The sequence below is a fragment of the Vipera berus genome, assembly GCF_964194415.1.
Source record: "Vipera berus genome assembly, chromosome: 14".
NCBI lineage: Eukaryota > Metazoa > Chordata > Lepidosauria > Squamata > Viperidae > Vipera > Vipera berus.
In genome coordinates this window covers 13,145,864-13,165,731 of record NC_138217.1, presented here as the reverse complement: position 1 = coordinate 13,165,731, position 19,868 = coordinate 13,145,864, and the positions used below count along the sequence as shown (strand labels likewise).

General features: G+C 44.3%; 2 protein-coding genes across 7 annotated transcripts; both read left to right on the top strand.

The window, feature by feature from the left end:
* The first annotated feature begins 656 nt into the window (after nt 1–656).
* Nucleotides 657–9,177, top strand: RSRC2 (arginine and serine rich coiled-coil 2). 2 transcript variants are annotated; one of them, XM_081338939.1, is made up of 10 exons: nt 657–791; nt 2,470–2,626; nt 3,000–3,043; nt 5,363–5,553; nt 6,324–6,467; nt 6,608–6,730; nt 7,065–7,144; nt 7,407–7,639; nt 8,015–8,104; nt 8,539–9,177. In XM_081338939.1, the coding sequence occupies exons 1-10, from the start codon at nt 786–788 to the stop codon at nt 8,719–8,721; spliced, it is 1,251 nt and encodes a 416-aa protein (XP_081195065.1). In that variant the 5' UTR covers nt 657–785; the 3' UTR covers nt 8,722–9,177. The 2 variants fall into 2 exon arrangements, with proteins under 2 accessions (XP_081195065.1, XP_081195066.1); XM_081338940.1 differs by lacking the exon at nt 657–791 and adding an exon at nt 3,760–3,837 and having other exon boundaries at nt 5,341–5,553.
* A 970-nt stretch (nt 9,178–10,147) lies between these two features.
* On the top strand, nt 10,148–18,895 carry ZCCHC8 (zinc finger CCHC-type containing 8). Of its 5 annotated transcripts, none has more exons than XM_081338859.1 (14): nt 10,148–10,532; nt 11,474–11,514; nt 11,835–11,909; nt 12,396–12,501; nt 12,701–12,778; nt 13,069–13,172; nt 13,895–13,960; nt 14,757–14,817; nt 14,912–15,054; nt 15,743–15,885; nt 16,308–16,429; nt 16,954–17,037; nt 17,152–17,266; nt 17,423–18,895. In XM_081338859.1, exons 1-14 carry the CDS (start codon nt 10,371–10,373, stop codon nt 18,241–18,243), a joined length of 2,121 nt encoding a protein of 706 aa, XP_081194985.1. In that variant the 5' UTR covers nt 10,148–10,370; the 3' UTR covers nt 18,244–18,895. The 5 variants fall into 5 exon arrangements, with proteins under 5 accessions (XP_081194985.1, XP_081194984.1, XP_081194986.1 ...); XM_081338858.1 differs by having other exon boundaries at nt 14,754–14,817; XM_081338860.1 differs by having other exon boundaries at nt 10,154–10,532; nt 14,754–14,817; nt 17,600–18,895.
* The last annotated feature ends 973 nt before the right edge of the window (nt 18,896–19,868 follow it).

Here is a 19,868-nt window from a genome sequence, read left to right as displayed (position 1 = left end):
GCACGCACATCCCAAAATAAAGCTTCACCGGGTGAGCTCTCACCGGCGGGCCACCTCTTACCGACTTACGCCGATCCCGGCTTGGAAGGAGGAGAGGAGACCGCGCAGCGACCCAACCGCCCAAGTTCGAGCGCAACTTTTGGTTTGGCGGGAGTTTTCCCAGCTGTTCGGGGGCGGGGCCTAGCCGGCTACGGCGCTCCGCAGGGCCAATCTTCCTCAAGAGAACGGCGGCCCAAGCCGGGGAGATAGACAAAATGTAGAGGTGTCCCGTCCATTCTGATTCTCGTCCCCTTACGGGAGGGGCGCTTGGGTGGCTTTTCCAGGCTTTCTCCTGGTCCTTCAGCTCCCGATGCGTCCAAGGGCAAAACCCAGGAGGATTGGGCGCATCTGAGAAAATTAGCCCAACGCGTCAGAGAGGCTGGTCGTCTCTTTATTCTCTTTATTGAGGGATCACACCATATGTCTGCCTAAATGTTACGGCTCCTTATTCGGAGCCCGCCGCGTTGTTCTAGCCTCGAAAAGAGCCAAAGGAGGGAAAGGCCCACTCTACGAGATATAGCTCTATGCTGCCTCGCCCGCCGCGGCGTCTGCGCAGGCGCGGCGCCGCTCTCCTGCCTCCCGCCGCTCCCATCCGGGCATCTCCCAGGCAGGGGGCGGGGCCGGGCGGAGAAGGCTGCTCGGCCAGGCGGTTGCGGAGGCGCCGCGCGTCGCTCGCTGAGGGGCCGCAGCCGCGGAGGAGCCGCAGGTCCCGCTCGGCGCCCGCTTCCCCTCCCCGGCACCCCGGCATGGCGGTGAGGCTCCCGACGGCTTCCCGGGCTGGCGGAGGGCGAGGCCCAGGCGGCGGGCGGAGCCGCCCCGGGTGGAAGGCGCCAGACAAGATGGCGCCCGGCCGCCATGATGGGCCTCCGGGAGGGGGGGGAGGAGGGAGGCGGTTAACACCCCCCTCCAAAATAGCTCGGCTTCTCGAAGCTTCTCTCCTGGCACCTTCATGGCGAGAAGCGACTGTCTGTATCCCCACGTTGGGCTGACACGCCTCGTACACGTGTGGGTGGTGATGGTGGGGAAGGGCTTTTTGTGGAGTAGAAGCGGGCAGAGCCTCCCTGTGTGTGTGTGTGTTGTGTATTTGTGTGTGTATACGTATAAATTGGGGCCGTATACAGGTACATCTATGTACCTGTATACGGCCCCAATTTATGTATGGATCTGAAGCCTTTTTTAAAAGCAAATTTTATTACAGGCTGTATCATAAAGGAACAGGACGTGCGTGTCTATGGATACAAAGGCTGGGGGGGTGTCTAGGGCTTATTATGGGATGGGGAGAGAAGACCAGGCCCATTGGCTGCTCTTTTACAAATATAACCCTAAGAAAAGAAGCTGGTATGCTGGGCATGTCTGAATCTTTCACGTTTACATTGACTCGCGTAAATAGGTCTGTGTAGGGCCTGTGTGGCAGAGATGGGGGTTGCTAAAAAAAAAGGTGCCAGTGGGACAGTTTGGCTTCTGCCCTCCGTAGCTGATCCCAGCTGAAGAGGAAGATGCTGAGGGTAGAGCTGCCTTAATTGATTTAAGGTATTTTTAGTGGCCTCAGGTTTCCGTCTTCTCTGGGGGAGAGGAAAGGGGGGGGCGACCTCTCTTCCCTTTATTTGTATTTCTTCATGCTGTCTTTTCCCTTGGACTATTTTGAATGTCATTTGTGAAAAGGGTAACTTCCTTACAGGATAACCAACGTGGGATGAGTAAAATTCCAATTTGCAATTGAGTTAATGGAATCAAGTTCTCATAGCTTTGTGGGTGGGGGTCCATTAACTTCAGAGGGGCTTGTATTCTGAGTAAATACTTTAACTTGGACATCAAAGACTTTGGAACAAACACGTGAAACTAAATGTTGCATAAAGCTAAATATTTAGGGGCTTATAGCTCCTTAGCATTTATTTAGCATCAAGGCTTTCTATATTTTTATTGATTGGTCGATAATGCCATTGTAATGGCATATAATACTATTCTTTGTTGCCAATGTTAAATGCTGTTTGTGACCTGGTTTTAAAGCCCTTGGGGTTGTACAGCTCCAGTTCTGCTATACTCTTAGCTGGGGTTTAATTTGTTTGGAATATTCCTAAAATATAAAAAGGTATTCATCCCAAGTAAAGCACTGCAATCGTAAAATCCTTTGCATTTTTTTCTATCTAGTTTTTCACGCCTATCTAGTTATTCATTCAGCCTGATAAGAAATTATTTAATGACAAAATTGTGTTATTCAGATTTGCTGCAATAGTCAAGTGAGGAGGGTAATTTAGTTTCTAGAGAAAGCTATTAAAATGCGTACTCTAGTCAGACATATTAAGTGTATATTGTAGTTAATGTAATATGTGCTGTTTAAAGAACTTGAGGTAGTGTTCTATTCTGGATATTGGAAGAGTAGTAGACAGTCGCTATACTGCAAATATTAAAAGTTATTTCATTTTAAATTAGGCTAGTGATTCTGAGCGAGAGGCAAATCCCCCAGAGAAATCATCTCCCGAGAGAGAGAAGAAAAAGGAACGATCAGATGCATCTAGTTCACCGAGAGCTTCAAAACACCATTATTCAAGGTCACGTTCCCGATCAAGAGAAAGAAAACGAAAATCCGGTATGAAAGTCTCTAGCTGTTTCCATTACTACATTTTCCTAGTGAATAGCCTTGTAGTTTAATGGTTGCCTTAATTAAGATAGTACTTTGTTACAATCTGCGTAACTTTAAATACTTCTGTTCAAAATGTAACTTTTTGGAATGTAAGTCATAAGTGATGGCATTCTATATTCAAGGCAGAATTGTGAATTGATTAAATAGTTCAGACCTCAGAATTATGTTGAGCCTTGTATCGGGTTGGGAATACTAAGTTTTCCAACTATTTCAAATCAGTAAAATAGCCTAAGCGTTAATATTGTTGGGATTGGAGCTTATGTAGATGGGGATGGTTTTTATTTTATGTTGGATTACTAATAGATGCTTTCTTCTTTAGATAATGACGGGAAAAAATACAGAAGTCGGAGCAGAAGCAAAGAGGTAATTAATACTTTGTAGTGCTTGGGTATTTGTGCAGGACATATTTACAAGTATGTCATAGCATGTATAAATCTTAAGATGTAATTGTCTAAATGGTAAGTACCAAAAAAAATAAAATAAATTCAGAAAGTGCTTGGAGTGAGAAGCATGAATGAAGCCACCCTTATAACAAAAAGGTAATAATTGACCAAAAAAATTCAGGTGGAGATTTACTGTGGAAAATACCATGATAAAAAAATTTAATATAGTTGATTCCCACAGAGCTTCCATTCCTCAGAGTTCAGCTAAGCATTTGCAAAATTCTTTGCCCATCTCATTCCACCTCCACCTTGAAGTTTTTGTCACCCTTTGGGTGAGGACATAGTTGGGAGTTTTCCTATGGTGGGGTGTGTCTGTATACAACAGGAGTCACAGAGATGAAAATGATTTTGAAGCCAAAACGAGGGGATTGAGATGAGGAAGCCATTGTGCAAGTATTGCTAAGGGAACCCCCAGCCACTGGTGCAGAGGTGGTTTCAGTTCAGGAGCATCAGCAGTAGCTAGAAAATTCTGCTAGACGGAGCTTTAGATGAAATTTCTTTATGTGGGACCAGAGGCTTTCCCCCCCCCCCTTTTGCAATGGAAGCTCTGTTTTAAAAAAAAGTAGGAGAGTATTTGTGAAATTGACTATATTGTTTAGATCACATGATAACATTTCTATAATAAATCATACTCAGCGTGCTAATGCGCGAAGAGACTGAACTGAAGACGCTCCAGACTCAGATAGCAAAATTATAAGCCTACTTCATGATAAGGTAACTATTAGTCATTCAAACTCATATTTCCCTTGCAAAGAAATTTAAATCAGTTATTAGATATAATGGTGTTTTTAAGTACATGCTATATGTTTAGAAAACTATTCCGTTATATTTTCAAAAGGTATTTCCCTCATAATTTAGAAATCGTTCAAACTAGTTGAGAACTGTACTGTTTCTTATTTTAAATTCCAGGGGAATAACTGCTGTTAGAATTTGATTTTTCTATTGATGTTTGACCCAATATTTTTAGGTAATTTTCCTAAACTGTAGTGCTTAAAGGCTAATTAAGTAAAGCGTTATTCCTAGTTCTCCTAGTAATTTTACACGATCCGAAAAGGAGGACAACAAAAATAATATGGACATCACACGTATTGGAAAAGCATCCACCACCGTCCATAAAATACCTCTACCTTGGCAGTTGGGTTTATTTCACCTTTGTGAGCTTTTTCCATTTTTGCTATGCAACAAATACACTTTGCCCTCCTTTTTTTAATCTTCAGTGGGCGCCCAAATAGTTTCATATTAAAAATTTAGCCATAAAAGTTAAATTATTAGTAATTGTGGTGGCTTAACATTTAGAATAAGTTGGTGTAACGAATGAATAAATAAATGGTTGAATTATATATATGTATATATATATATATATATATATATATATATATATATATATATATATATATATATATATATATATATATATATATATATATATATATATATATATATATATATATATATATATATATATATATATATATATATATATATATATATATATATATATATATATGCAGTATTGGATTTAAGTGTGCTTACTAGGACCTGGAAGACATAAAGAATTACATGAAAATGTTAAAGATTGCTTAACGTGTGCAATTGCTTCCGAGCATCGCTTCCAGTGCAATTCATAGAGAAAAATGTATCTGTGTAGTAGAAGTACAGAAAAGGAAAGTTGCAGAGAATCTTTACCCAAATTTTAGAGAACCAAACACTGAATGGTAAAGTGTCTTAACTACAGAAAAAGCCCAGATTGTTGCAAATTCAAAACATGATCTGGCTCGGACGCTGGTTACCTGACAGACAAGGTTTTAGGCTGGGGGTCCATTGTACCACACAAACCTCAGGAAGATGGCCTATAAATCTCCTGCCACGTTGCTGGGCGAGCTTCCTAAAGTTTTCCCTGGGGTCCCTAGAGACCGGCATGTTTCCTTTTGTGGACGAGTCCCCTCAAACCCTCGGAACAGCTCTTCCGACTCAGGGTGTAAAAGCGGCTGTGGCAGGAGATGTTTTAACATCTTGTGGAGCGAGATTTAAGTCAAGTAGCGGTGGGGAGGAGTGATAGCGTCATCTTTGCAACATTGCCTAGGTGGTGGTGTTAAAGGCATCTCAGTTGACTGGGGCCACGCTCCTAAGGTTACTAATGTTGCATCATCACAACGTATCATTCTTGATCTTCTAATGCCCATACTAACTCTTTTTGTTGCACTATTTTCCTGAAAGAACCAACTTCTTCTTAAAACAGGCACGAAGACATGGGTCCAAGGAGAAGTCCTCCAAGAAGCACAGACCTGAAGACCATAACGATAAAGAGCACCCTTCAGATAAAGGGAGGGAAAGCCTGAACTCCTCGGAGAATGGCGAGGAGCGGCACAAGCGCAAGGAGAGGAAGTCCTCCAGAGGACGTAGCCACTCAAGGTCTCGTTCCCGGGAAAGGTAGGCTCATAGTTGCCCCCCGTTATTAGCTTGGAGAGGCTAATAACGAGTTTGCCGCCTTCTCGTCTTCTAAACTAATGTGCAGTGGTGGCAGAACGTTGTGTGTCTTTGTAGCTGATTTTGTTGTCCCTACAAGCAGTCCTCGACTTAACAGTCAGTTTGCCTAGTGACCAAAGTTACAAGGGCATTGAAAAAAGGGACTTAGGACCATTTCTCACACTTACGACCACTGCAGCATCTCCATGGTCGTTTACATTCGAATGCTTGACAACTGACTCACATTTATGACGGTTGCGGCCTTTTGACAAGTAAAGTCAGTGGGGAAGCCAGATTCACTTAACAACTTGTGTTGCTAACCTAACAACTGCAGGGATTCGCTTAACGTGGCAAAAAAGTCATAAAATGGGGCAAAGCACACTTAACAAACATCTCGCTTAGCAACAGAGGTTTTGGGCTCAAGTGTGGTCGTAGAGGACCAGCCGTATTTGTTTCTTCAACCTAGATCCAAATTTTTATACTTACCTACATTGGGGATATCTTGGTTTTTTGTTTTTTTCTTATAATAGCTACACCAAGTCCCTTTTGCCACTGATTTCTCTGTAGAAAGGCAATGCTGACTAGTCTTTTTGCACTCATTCCAGGGGGCTATCTTGTGAAATAATGTAAGCCTAAAAACTTTTTCGATTATCTTTTTTAAACAAAAAACAAAAACCACACAAACAGAACATGATGCAGATAACATGTTAATAGGGGTTTGGGTGTGATTCCAGGCGACACCGTAGTCGAAGCCGCGATAGGAAAAAGTCCCGCTCCCGCAGTCGAGAGAAAAAGCGTCGCCTGAGATCCAGATCTCGATCCAGATCCAGGCACAGGCACAGAAGTCGCAGCAGAAGCCGAACCAGGAGTCGGAGCAGGTCTGTTGACGCTTCTCATCAAACCCTAAAAGGGCAAATGTGGGGAGGGCGAAAGCAAACGGGAGAATGTACTGTTCAGGTTCCTTTGTGGTCTGATAAGTATTTTCAAAGAGGAAAAATGAGACTCTGCTTCTGAACAGGGAGAGAAAGAAGCGACCTGAAAAACCAAGAAGGTTCAGCCGAAGTCACAGCCGAACTCCGAGCCCCCCACCTTTCAGGGGGCGAAACACAGCGATGGATGCCCAGGAAGCCTTGGCCAGGCGGTAAGAGACTCTCCTCCCGAATTTTCACACATTTTGATCGTAGGTTTATTTGATTTTTTTTTCTTAGATGGTTTTCATGATTCCTCCTCCTCCATCAATAATCTCTATAAAACTGGAAGTGGGAAAGTACTTCAGCCCCTTGTGTCTTTGTCATCCAGTGTTATCTCTCCAATTCGAATTAAGAAGCAGCAACAGAGAAAAGTACTATGGAATCCCCTCCTAGACGTGTTGTGTGCAGCTTTTTCAGCTTGTCCTTGCTGTTTCGTTTCTAAATAAACAGAAGTGAGAAATGAGGAGAAGCCTTTTTGACATATTTCTGCATTGTTGTTCTTAGGTTGGAAAGAGCAAAAAAATTGCAAGAACAGAGAGAGAAAGAACTGGTTGAAAAGCAGAAGCAACAGGAAATGGTTGCCGGTAATTGAACTTCCTTTTAAAATAAATAGAGATAATAACATTTCACCACTTCATTTTGTTTTGATCTGTCTCTCTAGAGACTTTCTACTTTTCTACCCTTTTTAAAAATACATAGACCAGGAAAATAGGATGTTAACGTATTTGGAAAAGAGCTGGTAAAGATTTATCTGCCAAAAGAGTTTGCACAATGTTTTTATGGCTCGTAAAGCTGGTGTATGAGACAGCTGGTGCCTTTTGAAGAATCCTGTTTTGTTGGTTTCAGCGGCAGCTGCCACCGGCGGGTCAGTCATCAACGTCGCAGCTCTCCTGGCCTCCGGGACGCAGGTCACTCCTCAAATAGCCATGGCAGCTCAGATGGCAGCCCTGCAGGCCAAGGCTCTGGCCGAGACGGGAATCGCCGTTCCCAGCTACTATAACCCAGCAGCAGTGAACCCCATGAAGTTTGCCGAACAAGAAAAGAAGAGAAAAATGCTTTGGCAGGGCAAGAAAGAAGGGGTAATTCTCTTCCGTCGGTTACCTGTGGGGAGTCTGCACGGGGATGTTTTCGGAGGCGGTTCAGGGCTACCCCTGGCTGTGCAGCTCGTGACGCTTTGGAGCTTTTGAAATTCTTAAGTTGGAAATAGCTTTGAAGGGCTCGTTCGCAGGGCCAAGCTGATACAGGAACTAGATGCTAAGTGACTCCTTGTACTGAACGTTTGAGGGGGGGACCGTGGGGGTGTGTGACTGGGTTAGTGGAACGGTGAAAAGGAGAAAGTTGCCTTTGTATATGAGAAATCTTTTGCCAGTGGCTACACGTTGATTTTTCTTTTAGAGTACGAACACACTTCTATATGTAACCTCTAAAAACTCACTACTTTCTTTTTTTTACAGGATAAATCACAATCTGCGGAAATCTGGGAGAAACTGAATTTCGGAAATAAGGACCAAAATGTCAAGTTTAGGAAGTTGATGGGCATTAAGGTAGGTGTTTCAAAAATTACCATCGTCTTTACCCCAGAATGATCAGTGTGAAGAGATCTGTGTACTCCTGGAAGGCCCACAGGCTATGAAACAAAACTTCAGAGCAGCACATGGAGTGAAGTCAGATTCTTGAGGTAGCTGGATGAGTTAAAATGATTAAAATGATCTCCTGGGGATCTGATTTCCTCCTGTATACGCTGCAAGAATCCCACCAGCCTTTCAGATCAGATCTGGAGAAGCTCAGGTGGGGAAAGAGTGCTTATGCTCCACTGCTCGGTAACTGGTGGAAACGATGGGAACCTTAGTGGGGACTTACAGCAAAGCTTTGGATCTGAATCTTTGTTGTGTGCTGCTGTGGCTGCCGTGTATCAGAGCGGAAGAGTTTTGTTCGGTGACCCTTTCGTGGCTGATGGCTTTTCTTCCGTTTCTTCTAGAGTGAGGAGGAAGCCGGGGCTAGCAGCTCAGTGGACGAGGAGAGTTACAAGACTTTGAAACAGCAAGAAGAAGTCTTCCGCAATCTGGACGCACAGTACGAAATGGCCAGGTCACAAACACACACCCAAAGAGGAATGGGATTGGGCTTTACGTCTTCGATGCGAGGAATGGACGCCGTTTGAGGAAACGCCTTTGGACAGCTTGAGACTCCTCCGGCCGAGATTCTTGTTGAGATGTTGGCTCCACGTTCACCGAAAGCTGGCATCCTAGCTTGCATGGGTGTTAACATTGACTTTAATTTATTGACATTACAAATTTTTTGTAAATACCAGATCAGTGATAACTGGTGTTCCATGTTGTAATCAGGTTATACTCACTTCCATTATACACGGCAGAGCTCTAGAAGGACGCTTCTACTTCTGTGGTTTTCAAACGCAACAGCCGAGGGTGAACTCGCCCCATGGATATTTTGTGTCCACCGTCTCTTGTGTACTTTTTGTACTTTAAACTTGTACAGTTATTTTCAACTCTTGGAACATGAAACACATTGTATTGGTGTTAAAAACTAGCAGATCGGGCCAATGGGTACATAAATGCAGTGCAACAACCTGGTTAATAAAACTTTTTTTCTCAAGTAATACTGTATTTAAGTTTAGTAGATAAATTATTTCAAGCTTAATTTCAAGGAATATATTTTTTACAAAAATGCTCATCCCGATGCAGAAGAGGATAGGATTAAAGTAACTAGAGGATAAAGAATACTGCAGGTTTTAGCATGTTACGTGTTTGTTAGCTATATCAAAATACTACATCTTAATAGATGATGCTCGTCTTTCTTATCCAACCATCGTTTCCTCCGTAGTCCCTGCTTTTAAGTAGTTTTGTTCTATGAAAGGACTGATTGAATGCTGTAGAGACAACCCCCTCAAAGATACTATGTTTTAATAGCCATTGGCAGATTAGGAAGTATTTAACAATGTAAAAAGTGAAATGTTAACTCCCATAGAAATTATAAATGTAAGATGAGAGATGGCAAATTGCTGTTGTAGAGGAAAGGACCTCAGATGTGAGAAAACCGTTTCTTATAAAAAACAAAATTTGGTACTGGCATCGCTGATGCCTCCGACTGTAGCTCTGAGCCCCAGCCATTAATTTGTGTATTGCACATAATCCATTATATTAACCCTCCATATTTATCTCCCCACACCCAACAGAGGCAGGTTGAGAATAGGCACGGTGGACGGTTTAAAATTCAAACCTATTTGAGGATCACACGTGTTCAGAATTAAAGTTTTATTTGGAATTTGAGGCACAAAGCAAAGTGGGTGCTGTGATTGATGGTATCTGCAGAGGCCGTTTTATATCAGAGTAGCAGGTACTGATAATATTCCATTAAAAGCATTAAAAATATAACGTATGGTCTGTTCTTAAATACATTTTTGGACATTTTTGCATGCCTTTCTTGACAGACAACAATTCATCTTAATTTACTGGCACTTTGTCCCATCATCCTGGGCTGGAGCAAACGCCAAGCAGCCACAGCAATTCCCAACCTCGCAGCGGAAATGCTCCTCCGATCCCAACATGCACCGCGCCAACTACAACTCCCTGCGTCCTCAAGCCCCTTTCGAGCGAGCCAATGGGCAGTCAGCTTAACCGTCGCCGCGTTGCATGCCGGGCGCCGTAGTCTTTCAGCGCTGAAAGGCGGAAAAGGCCTCTGCTGAAGCCCGAGCCTGGGTTGAACGGCGGCGCCGGGGTCCTGAACGCCTTCTGCGGCCTCCCCGCGGCGGCCTTCGCCTCTTCCTCGTCCATCGAGCCTCGCCTCGCCAAGATGGCGGCCGAGGTGGACTTCGGCGACCGCGAGCTTTTCCAGCAGCTGGAGGCCGACGAAGAGGCGCCCCCCGCGGGGCCCGGCCCGGCGGAAGAAGCGGCGGAGCTCCGCGAGCGGCTGAGAGACTCGGAGGAGACCGTTAGGCAACTGCGGGCGGAGAATATCCTGCAGCGAGCGGAAAGGCCGCCTCCGCCCCGCTGGGAGCGCCTGGCAGGCCGGGCGGGGAGCGGCCGTCCTCGGGGCGCGGGGAGCCGGGCTGGGGGGGGGGGCTGGGGGGGCGATGGGATTCCTTCCCCGAGCCCGGATTAAGTCCGGGTAGTCCTCGACTGACGACCACAGCGGAGCCCAGCGTTGAAGTTGCTAAGCGAGACCCATTTCACTTTCTTGCCAGTTAAGGGAGTCGCCGCAGTGGTTAGAGCCACGGTCGTTAAGTGAATCTGGCTTCCCCATTGACTTGGCTTGTCAGAAGGTCGCGAAAGGGGATCACGGGACCTGAGTCTGAGTCAGTCGCCAAGCATCCAAATTTTGATCATGTAACCATGGAGATGCTGCGACGGTCATAAGGGTCAAAAAGGGTCATAAGTTATTTTTTTCAGTGTGGTTGTAGCTTCGAACCGCCACTGAATGGTTGTAAGTCAAGGACCACCAACGAAAGCCGGTTGAGGGACTTTGGGCCTCTCCTCTCTCTCAGCCCAACCTACTTCACAGGGTTGTTGTGTTTCTGGTGGTGTGGGGGAAGGAGGCAAGTGGATTGGTTTGTCTATCACTCCCAGAGCATCTCTAGGCGTTAAAACAAGGATGGAATAATTTAAAGCTAGATAGTTGGAGGGAAGAGCCTTCAATGGGCCAATTTATAAAGTCATAATAGTGGGATAATGATAAACTAACCCATGATTGTGTGCTCCTCTGCAAGCCCAGGACGAGTAGCAGAGCCAGGTCTTCAAATTCTTTTCAAAGGCCAAGAGTATTCTCTGCCTTGAGTCGTATGTAAAAAAAAAGATGGGGTAAAGTAATAATTAAGGAGTCCTGGAGAGATGAGGCTGCGGGGATTTCCCTGGCTTCACTCCCTGTTATGCCTTGAAATTCCTTAATCATTTTCACATCAGGAACTCAGAAGAAAACTGAACATCCTAACTCGACCAAGGTAGGTTTCAGCCTCTCATTTTTTTGCAATGTTTTGGCCAAGCAGAGGGTCTTCAGGTAGATTTGTAATCGTTTGTCAAGAGTTTCTGTCTCCCTGGCTATGAAATACATTGCAAAGAGATCTATATGAGAGATCCAGGGAGGAAACCAGATCTGATGTCTCTCCAAGCCCTCAAAACTATCTTCTTAGTGTAAAAATAACAGAAGTTAAAATAGAAAATGAAAGACTTGTAAATCTGATGACTTGACATTAAAGTCATTCTTTAAAGGTCAGGAAATAACTTTCATATTGTAAAATTAGCTTTGTGGTTTCCTTTTTAGTGGACTAACAGTGGATGACTATAAACTTGATGGACCTTTGTTACAGATCTTGTTCATGAATAATTCTGTTTCAAAGTGAGTATCTTTCTGTCTTGGCTGAGTTCATTTTCAGAATGGATGGCTATTGTATGCATCTTAGACTAGAAGACTTGTGGATCTAGATTTACAAGTGTGCTGGATCCCTGCTAAAAGATTTTTCATTAGCAGCTGCCCCGTGTTTGATAGATTTGTGATTTTTCATTTGAGTAAATAAAATGGAAGAGATTTTGTAGTAAGTCTTTGCAACAAAGGAGAAAAGACATTAAAATAGCTTACGTGTATCCAAGATTTTAAATGTTTGGGATTGCTAGAGATTGCTAAAAAAAATTAAAGAGTTATCTGTATATCTTTCTCTATGAGACTTCAATCCACCCGTTCTTTTGTAGGAGAGAGGTTTGCAGAACAAAAACTTCAACGTTCATTATAAATACATTATCAGAAATCCTTAGTCTTGTCCTGTTGGCTTTAAAAAACTAAAGATAGCAATTGATCCATTCTGTATTCTGATAATCTGTTATATAGGCAATATCATCAAGAAATAGAAGAGTTTGTATCCAATTTAGTTCAGAGATATGAGGAGCGACGGAGGAGCGAATTGGACAAGGCCTGCTTCAATATTAAACCGCAGGTATTTACCTCTGGATGGGCGTATTCTTTTATAAAGTTCTTTTCATCGTGTGATGAAATATAACTTGTATGGCTGCCTTAGAGATTACCTATTTCTGTTCATGTGATGGTCCGTCACAAACTCCTCACGATGATGATGATGATGAACTTGATTGAAGAACATTGATTTAACTTTGTAAACTTGATTTTCATTTTGTTAGCCTTCTAGCTTTGTCCTGGAAGAAGATCATAAAGTAACAAGCTCAAATCTGTCCAAAAAAGTCAAAGAGGCTTTTAATGTAAGTTCCTTTTTGTTTTTGTTATGAGTGGTTTTTGTTTTTCCAGTTTATGGCATTAGGAAACGATTGGTAAACAATTTCATTTTTTATTGTTCTTAGTCCTGTAACTTTGTTTTTTCATTAATTGGTTGAACGTGTAACTACCACTTGTGAATCTTCATATTCTCAAGCCATTTATTTAATGTACTTAATTATATCAAAACTTAATATTTGTGAAATATTTAAGTACATTTTTAGCATGATATTTTTAGTCTGATTAAAATACTGACACTTTTTGACTCTTTCTGCAGGTTGTAGGAAGTGTTCTCTATTTTACCAATTTTTGTCTAGATAAACTGGGGCAACCTATATTAAATGAAAATCCTCAGCTCACAGATGGATGGGAAATACCCAAGTATCCTATTTAGTTAACTGTTGTTCCCTTTTCCTGTTAACGCAATAAGTCTACAACAAATTGGGTTCCACTTACATATTTTCAGTTCCTGTTAATGCAAGAAGTCTAAAACAGATTGGTTTCCACTTGTGTATTTTCAGCATCTTAGTGCCCTAAGTCTTTCGTCATTTGTTTCAATAAAACATTTCCTGCTCTTGATTTAAACGGCTGTCACACCTTCACCTTGCATTTCTGGAAAGCCAGGTGACTGGCATAAACAAAATAACAGAGTTGGAAGGGACTTGGAGGTCTTCTAGCCCAACCCCCTGCTCAAACGAAAGACCCTAGACCATTTCATATAAATGATCGTCCAGTCTCTTCTTAAAAGCCTCCGGTGATGGAGCAGCCACAGCTTCTGGAGGCAAGCCGTTCCACTGGTTAATTGTTCTCACTGTCAGGAAATTTCTCCTTGGTTCTAGGTTGCTTTTCTCTTTGATTAGTTTCCATCCGTTGATGATCCATGAATCAGACAAACTTTGCCGAGAAAAAAAAAACATCCAATCTTCAGAGTGACAGCCTTTGAGACAGGGCTTTCTCGTAATGTAGCTGATAATCTGATCATGCCCTGTTCTGAAAAGCAATTTGTGCCTCTTGGGTGGTGGCTAACATTATCTAGACAGGAATACAAACACTACGATTGCATTTTGCTTGATACGATGGCAATTCCTTATTGAATTCTTAAGATACCAGCAAGTTTTCACGCAGATTCTTTCTCTAGATGGACAAGAGATACAAGTAAAGTCTAAAAGGTTTGTATTTCTTTAAATCTACAAGCGTTTCTGGTTTTATTTTGAAAAGCATGCCTTGTGATAGGTTAGTAGTAGATATAATTAGGGAGGGAAGTAAAAGCACAGTTTACTTCATAATGTTATTTTTCAGTTGGCCTTTAAAGGCGTAGATAATATTTGTATCCTCAAATCTCCAGAGATGTATACAAACTGGAGTTTTGATGGCCACCTGCCTCTTTCAAGAGAATGAGAATCTTGGAAACCCCTGACACGGGTGGCGTAAAGAATCTGTTTTTTTTAATCTGTTATAGGTTCTATCTCCCAGCTCAAAGCTCTGATAAAATGCTTGTTTTTCTTTGGTTTACTGGAAAGACTTGCTGAAAAAACACGGCTGTGAATATTTCTTGGCAGCAATGCAAAGGCGGTGTGGCCTTCTTCCCCTCTCATTGTCCATGTTGGCAGAGATTGCCAAGAGTTGCGGTGCAACCCTTAAGAGCCACCCAGTTCCTTGTCTGCCTGCCTTACAGTCTGCTTAGGATTTGTCTTACTGTCATTTATTCATTTGACATCAAATTTTGTTTGGTCGTTCATATATCCAGTACCATTTCATTGCCATGCTGGTGTGACTTTTTCCACCTTTAAAGTTGCAATTGCACGTTAGTTGATTTGCTCCTTTGTGCTGCTGCAGCTAACAATGCACCAAGAAAATGAGAGCAAGGTTTTCGTTTTGTTTTGTTTTTTAAAAAAAGATCACTGAGAGTGTCAATAGCTCTAAGCGCGTGACTGTTTGTGTGTGTGTGTGTTTTTAATAAAGCAGGCCCAAATTTCACTGTTTCAACTGTGGTTCCGAAGATCACCAGATAAAGGATTGCCCTCAGGTAAAGACACGTTTCAGTCGGTGCTTTGCTTAGCCTTGTCACGTTTGGTATCGTTGTAACAGTCTTTGTTTTCCCCTCTTAATTTTAATTTTAGCCACGGAACTCTGCCCGCATAAGCGAAAAAAGGAAAGAATTCATGGAAGCCTGCGGGGAAATGGGCAGCCCAAATTTCCAGCAGAGATATCACGTGGATGAGGTGGAAGAACGGTTTGGGCGCTTCAAACCAGGAACAATCAGGTACTTAATGGCCACAATTCAGCCCGAAATTTCCCTTGCTAAGCGAGACGGTTGTTAAGCGAGTTTTGCCCCATTTTACAACCTTCCTTGCCACAGTTGTTAAGTGAATCACTGCAGTTATCAAGTTAATTAAGTGAATCTGGCTCCCCCACCTTGACTTTGCTTGTCAGAAGGCCACCGCAGAAGGTGGATCCCAGGACGCTGCGACCATCATAAGTAGGAGTCAGTTTGATCACAAAGCCACGATGGTCGTAAGTGTGAAAAATGTCCATAAGTCCCTTTTTCAGTGCCATCGTAACTTAGAGTGGTGACTAAGTGAACTGTTGCAAGACGAGGATTATCTGTGCTTTTTCTCCCACGTCAGTTATTTGTCTTCCTAAGTAGCAACTGGAATGGCAAATAATTCTATAATTCTATTTTTCCAGTCAGAAAGCTAGAATTTACAAAGCTCGACTAATCGACACTCAGGGAAAGGCAGCTTTGGAGGGTGGCAAATTGCAGATTCACCAAAAAGGGACACGATGACGGAATGACAGGCCCAGCACTTCCTTTACCTAACTCTAACCTCCGTGATCCTTGCGTTTTCTCAGTTGGCAGTCTGAAACCAAGTTGCCAAAACTGCGGCTCAGTTTCATTGTGTTTTTAACCAGACCTCCTTTTCTCCCCCCCCCAACCCCACCCCCTGCAGCGAGGAACTCCAGGATGCCCTCGGTGTCACCGAGAAGACGCTCCCTCCCTTCATCTACCGCATGCGGCAACTGGGTTATCCGCCAGGCTGGCTCAAAGAGGCAGAAATGGAGAAATCTGGCTTAATGCTCTACGACGGAAAAGGTAAGAAAAGGGGTGAAGACTCTCCGTTTACTTGTACAAGCCGGCATTTGGGGAGTTGGCCCAACATCTTGCCTAGGTTGAAAGATGTTGATACGTTGTTTAGAATAGTAGAGCCGGAAGGGACCTTGGAGGTCTTCTAATCCAACCCCCTGCTCAGGCGGAAGAGTCTGCTGCGGGAGACTCTTGCTTGGCGTGATGTGTTGATTGGAGCTTTTTCAGCACAGTTTCAACCAGTGACTAACATAGCTGGCCAGGGCAGAGATGGGGAGCTTGTTCCTTGCAGCTCCGTTAGGCCTTGTTCAATTAATTAAAGCTGTTCACGCATCCCAACTTTTAGTGTCAAAACGGCCAGGAGCAAGAGAGCAGCTGGATGATGTGTTTTGCCAGTAATATCTTCAAGGACTGATGTTGCTTTTTTATAGCATCGCCCAGCAGTGAGACAGAGGAGGAATTCCACCAGCAGAATCCGTGTGTCACTTACGATATCTCCAAGTTGATCAACTACCCAGGTTTTAACATGTCCGCTCCAAGTGGAGTCACAGATGTGAGTGCCTGTTTCCTTTCCGCTGCTGTTCTCCTGCCCCTCCACCCACAGGGTGTCGTGCCAGCCCACATTTACCGCCTTTGGCAGGCGCCCGCCCTTTCATGGTCACTCTAACGTTTTTGGCTGGAAAACTTTCCATTCTTTTACTTTCATTTTCCAGCAAAAAAAAACACACCCCCCCCAAAACTGGTCTTTGTAGACAGTGGATTCACTTTGACAACTGCTGGAAGGAAGGGTGTAAAATCGGTCGTGGTCATGTGGTGGCTTGCTTAACAACTTGCACACTGTACAGCCATGATTATGGTCGTAAGTCAAGCTGCTCTTAAAGGCCCTTGTGAAGAACTGCCGGAGAGAGGATCTGTATGTTTATCACAGCAACACATTTGATTATAGTTCTTTCTTTCTTGCCTCTGCTCTTTTTATTAAAGATGCACAGCAAAGCTTTGTTGGGTGTGTATAAGCCTTTTGGACGTTTATTCTTTGATTTCCTAATAGTTTTTTTTTCCTTTTTTTTTTGGAGACAGGAATGGAGAATGTTCGGCTCGGTACCTCTTCAGCCATCCCAGCAGAAAGAAATTTTTGCTCATTATCTTTCCACCTATCATTCGGTGAATATTTTTAAGCCTGCTGGTCTTATTTCCCCTGAACAAAACCTTCATTCATTCATTCAGATTTCCCTCTGGGGCTCTTACTTTCTCTCCTTTGTTTCTGACCCACCTCAGGCCAGTCCCAAGTCCAGGCACAAAAGGGCTCCTTCTCGTCAGAGCTCCCATCATGCGAAACGGCAGAAAGGAACCAGCGCTGAAGTCTCGCCAGCTGACATGGAGATTGACTCCGGTATAACTTTCCTCTTAAAAATCCCCTGGCATCTTGAAAATTCGTATTTTCCTTCTATTCCATGAGCATCCCGTCCTCCCTTTGAAGCACCAGCCATTTTAGCTCCGACTTGGGGCAGGCGAGTAATTAAAGACGGCGCTCTTTTCCTCCTTTCAGATCTAGACATGCCCCATAGCTCTCCCGGTTGTGATGGCTTCCACTTCCAACCTCCGTTGCCTCCGGGGTCTCCGCCGAAGGCCACTCCCCCCCCTCTGCCACAGGGCACCCCTCCAGGTACACCCCCCAGACTGCCTCCTCCTCCTCCTCCTCAACCGCTGTCTTGTGTGCCAGCAGCCCTGCCTCGCGACACCCCGCCTTTGACGCCGTCTGCCCTGCGGCCGGAGGATTCGGCCATGGATGAAGACACCCTGACCCTGGAGGAGCTGGAGGAGCAGCATCGGCTGATTTGGGCGGCCCTCGAGCAGGCGGAGAGCACCAACAGTGACTCGGACCTCCCTGCCAGGACTCCCATGGCCGGCAACTCTGGGACGTCGTCGCCTGCCAGTACGGAGCCCTCCGTTCCCCTGGAGGAAGCAGCCCCCAAACAGTCGGAGGTCTCCAGAGCTGAACCTGAGGATCGCCCTGAGCAGATGCCCCAAGCCGAGCAGCCTGGCCGTCAGCCGGCCTCAGCCGTTGAACTGGTGGATTTGACAACAGAGGCAGGACCCCTTCCCGAAGACTCTGAAGGCCAGGCCCAGACCTGTTCCTCGGATCCTGCCAGCTGCGTGAATCACAGCGACACTCCCGCGATTCCCAGCGCCACCGAGCCGCCCTCCAGAACCCCCAGCCTCGTGCCCGACATGAGCAAGTTTGCTGCTGGGATCACCCCTTTTGAGTACGACAACCTCTCCGAGTCCACTGGGACTTACCTCCGAATAAGGAGCGTGCTGAAAAAACACCCCAGGAGCCAGCTGAAGAATAAAAAGCTTTCCCTTTAACAGCCCGACTCGGGCCAGGGACCCCCCAAAAAAAACAAACGCAAGGATTTGGGCGCTTAAAGCACAAACCAAGAGCAAGAGACAAAGCAGGTGTTGCGTTCTTCCTAAAACCCAAGTAATTTTTGTTTTGTTTTTTTTAAAAAAAAAAAAGTCTGGCGGACGGGCTTCCATTTCGACTTAGAACCAGCACCGATACTTCCACAAATACACAAAGGATCCGTGACTCTTCTCCGATCCTGCTTGATAGATACCTTTGATTTTTTTCTCAACTTGGGGTCAGATACGTTCTCGCCTCTCTCTGCCAAGCGAGGTTTTGGTCTCTGCAAGACCCCTGCTTTCCATACGGAGCTGATAGTTCTTTAAATACATTTTCTGCCCGTGGCTTTTGAAAGGACCTCCGTTTTTGTTTTTTTAAATGCTTCCCCTCTTTTCTGAGGAGGCCCAGTTGTGGTGGCGATCCGATGGGAATAATCAGGGACGAGTCAACCGTTCTTTCCATCCTTTTTGAAAAGTTTTATAAGTGATTTAGGGGATTTGATTTTTTTTAATGCCACCAGCTTTCTGTTTTGGTAACATCATCATCTTTGAACTTGCTGTACATATATTTGTGCTCGTGTACAGGAGTTTAATAAAAAAAATTTTTTTTCCATAAGTTTTATGTATGCATGTAAGCCTTGAGATAAGGTTTAGAAAATCTACTCTCGGGAAATCAAACTTGACAGCTTTATTGAGGATGAATTTTGTGTTCTTTTTACTGTTTTTTCCCCCTCCGTGCCTTTTTTTTAAGGGAGTTATTGCAAAGAAAATTTTGTAATCAAAAATATTGACATAAAGCCGTAAATAACACACCCTAATTTAATCCTGCAGGGATAGAGAAATTAGCTGTTTATTCAGAGTAGTTGTTTCCAATGTTTCTTGCAGGATATTTAGATGGCCTTCTCTCCAATCTGCGAAATGTGTTTAGATCCAGAAAAAGGTGTGTATAATTATCTTTTCCCCCCCCCCCCCAGTTACCTTGGGTGAAGCTGCTCCCGACACCTATGAATTATCTCCCGTCCTTGAAGACCTGATAATCCAAAACAGGCCCCACGGTTTGAAAGAAAAAGTATATAAGTTCACATCCTCACTTTCCAGCGATGAATATCGTGATGCACAAACCGAGGCCAAATATTTTATCGTGGATTCAAACGTGCGGTTTTAATTAAACGTTCAAAGGCAGGACGGGTGGAGTCGAAGCAAAGTTCCTCGGCCCGAAGGGGTGAGTGGCTGGTTTTTAACTGAGCGGATTGGTTTGAGCTGGGTTGAAACTCGCCCGGCCTGCGCCTGGCTTGCCTGGACAGGAAAGTCCCCACGGCTCCGTTGGTGGCTTACTTGGTTTCCTACGTTTATTTATGCACCAAGTCTCCTTTGCACCAAACTTGTACAATGGGAAACGTCCCCCCCCCTACTTAGCCCAGGGCTCTCCAGACTGGTGGACTTCAGCTCCCAGAATTCCCCAGCCAGCATGGGGGGGGACCTGGGAAAAACCAGAGCACTCCAGGAGGAAAGAAGAAATCGTGGGGGAGGAAGAAAGGAGAGGTAGATGAGAGAGGAAGGGAAAAGGAGGGAGAAGAGGACGTAGGAAG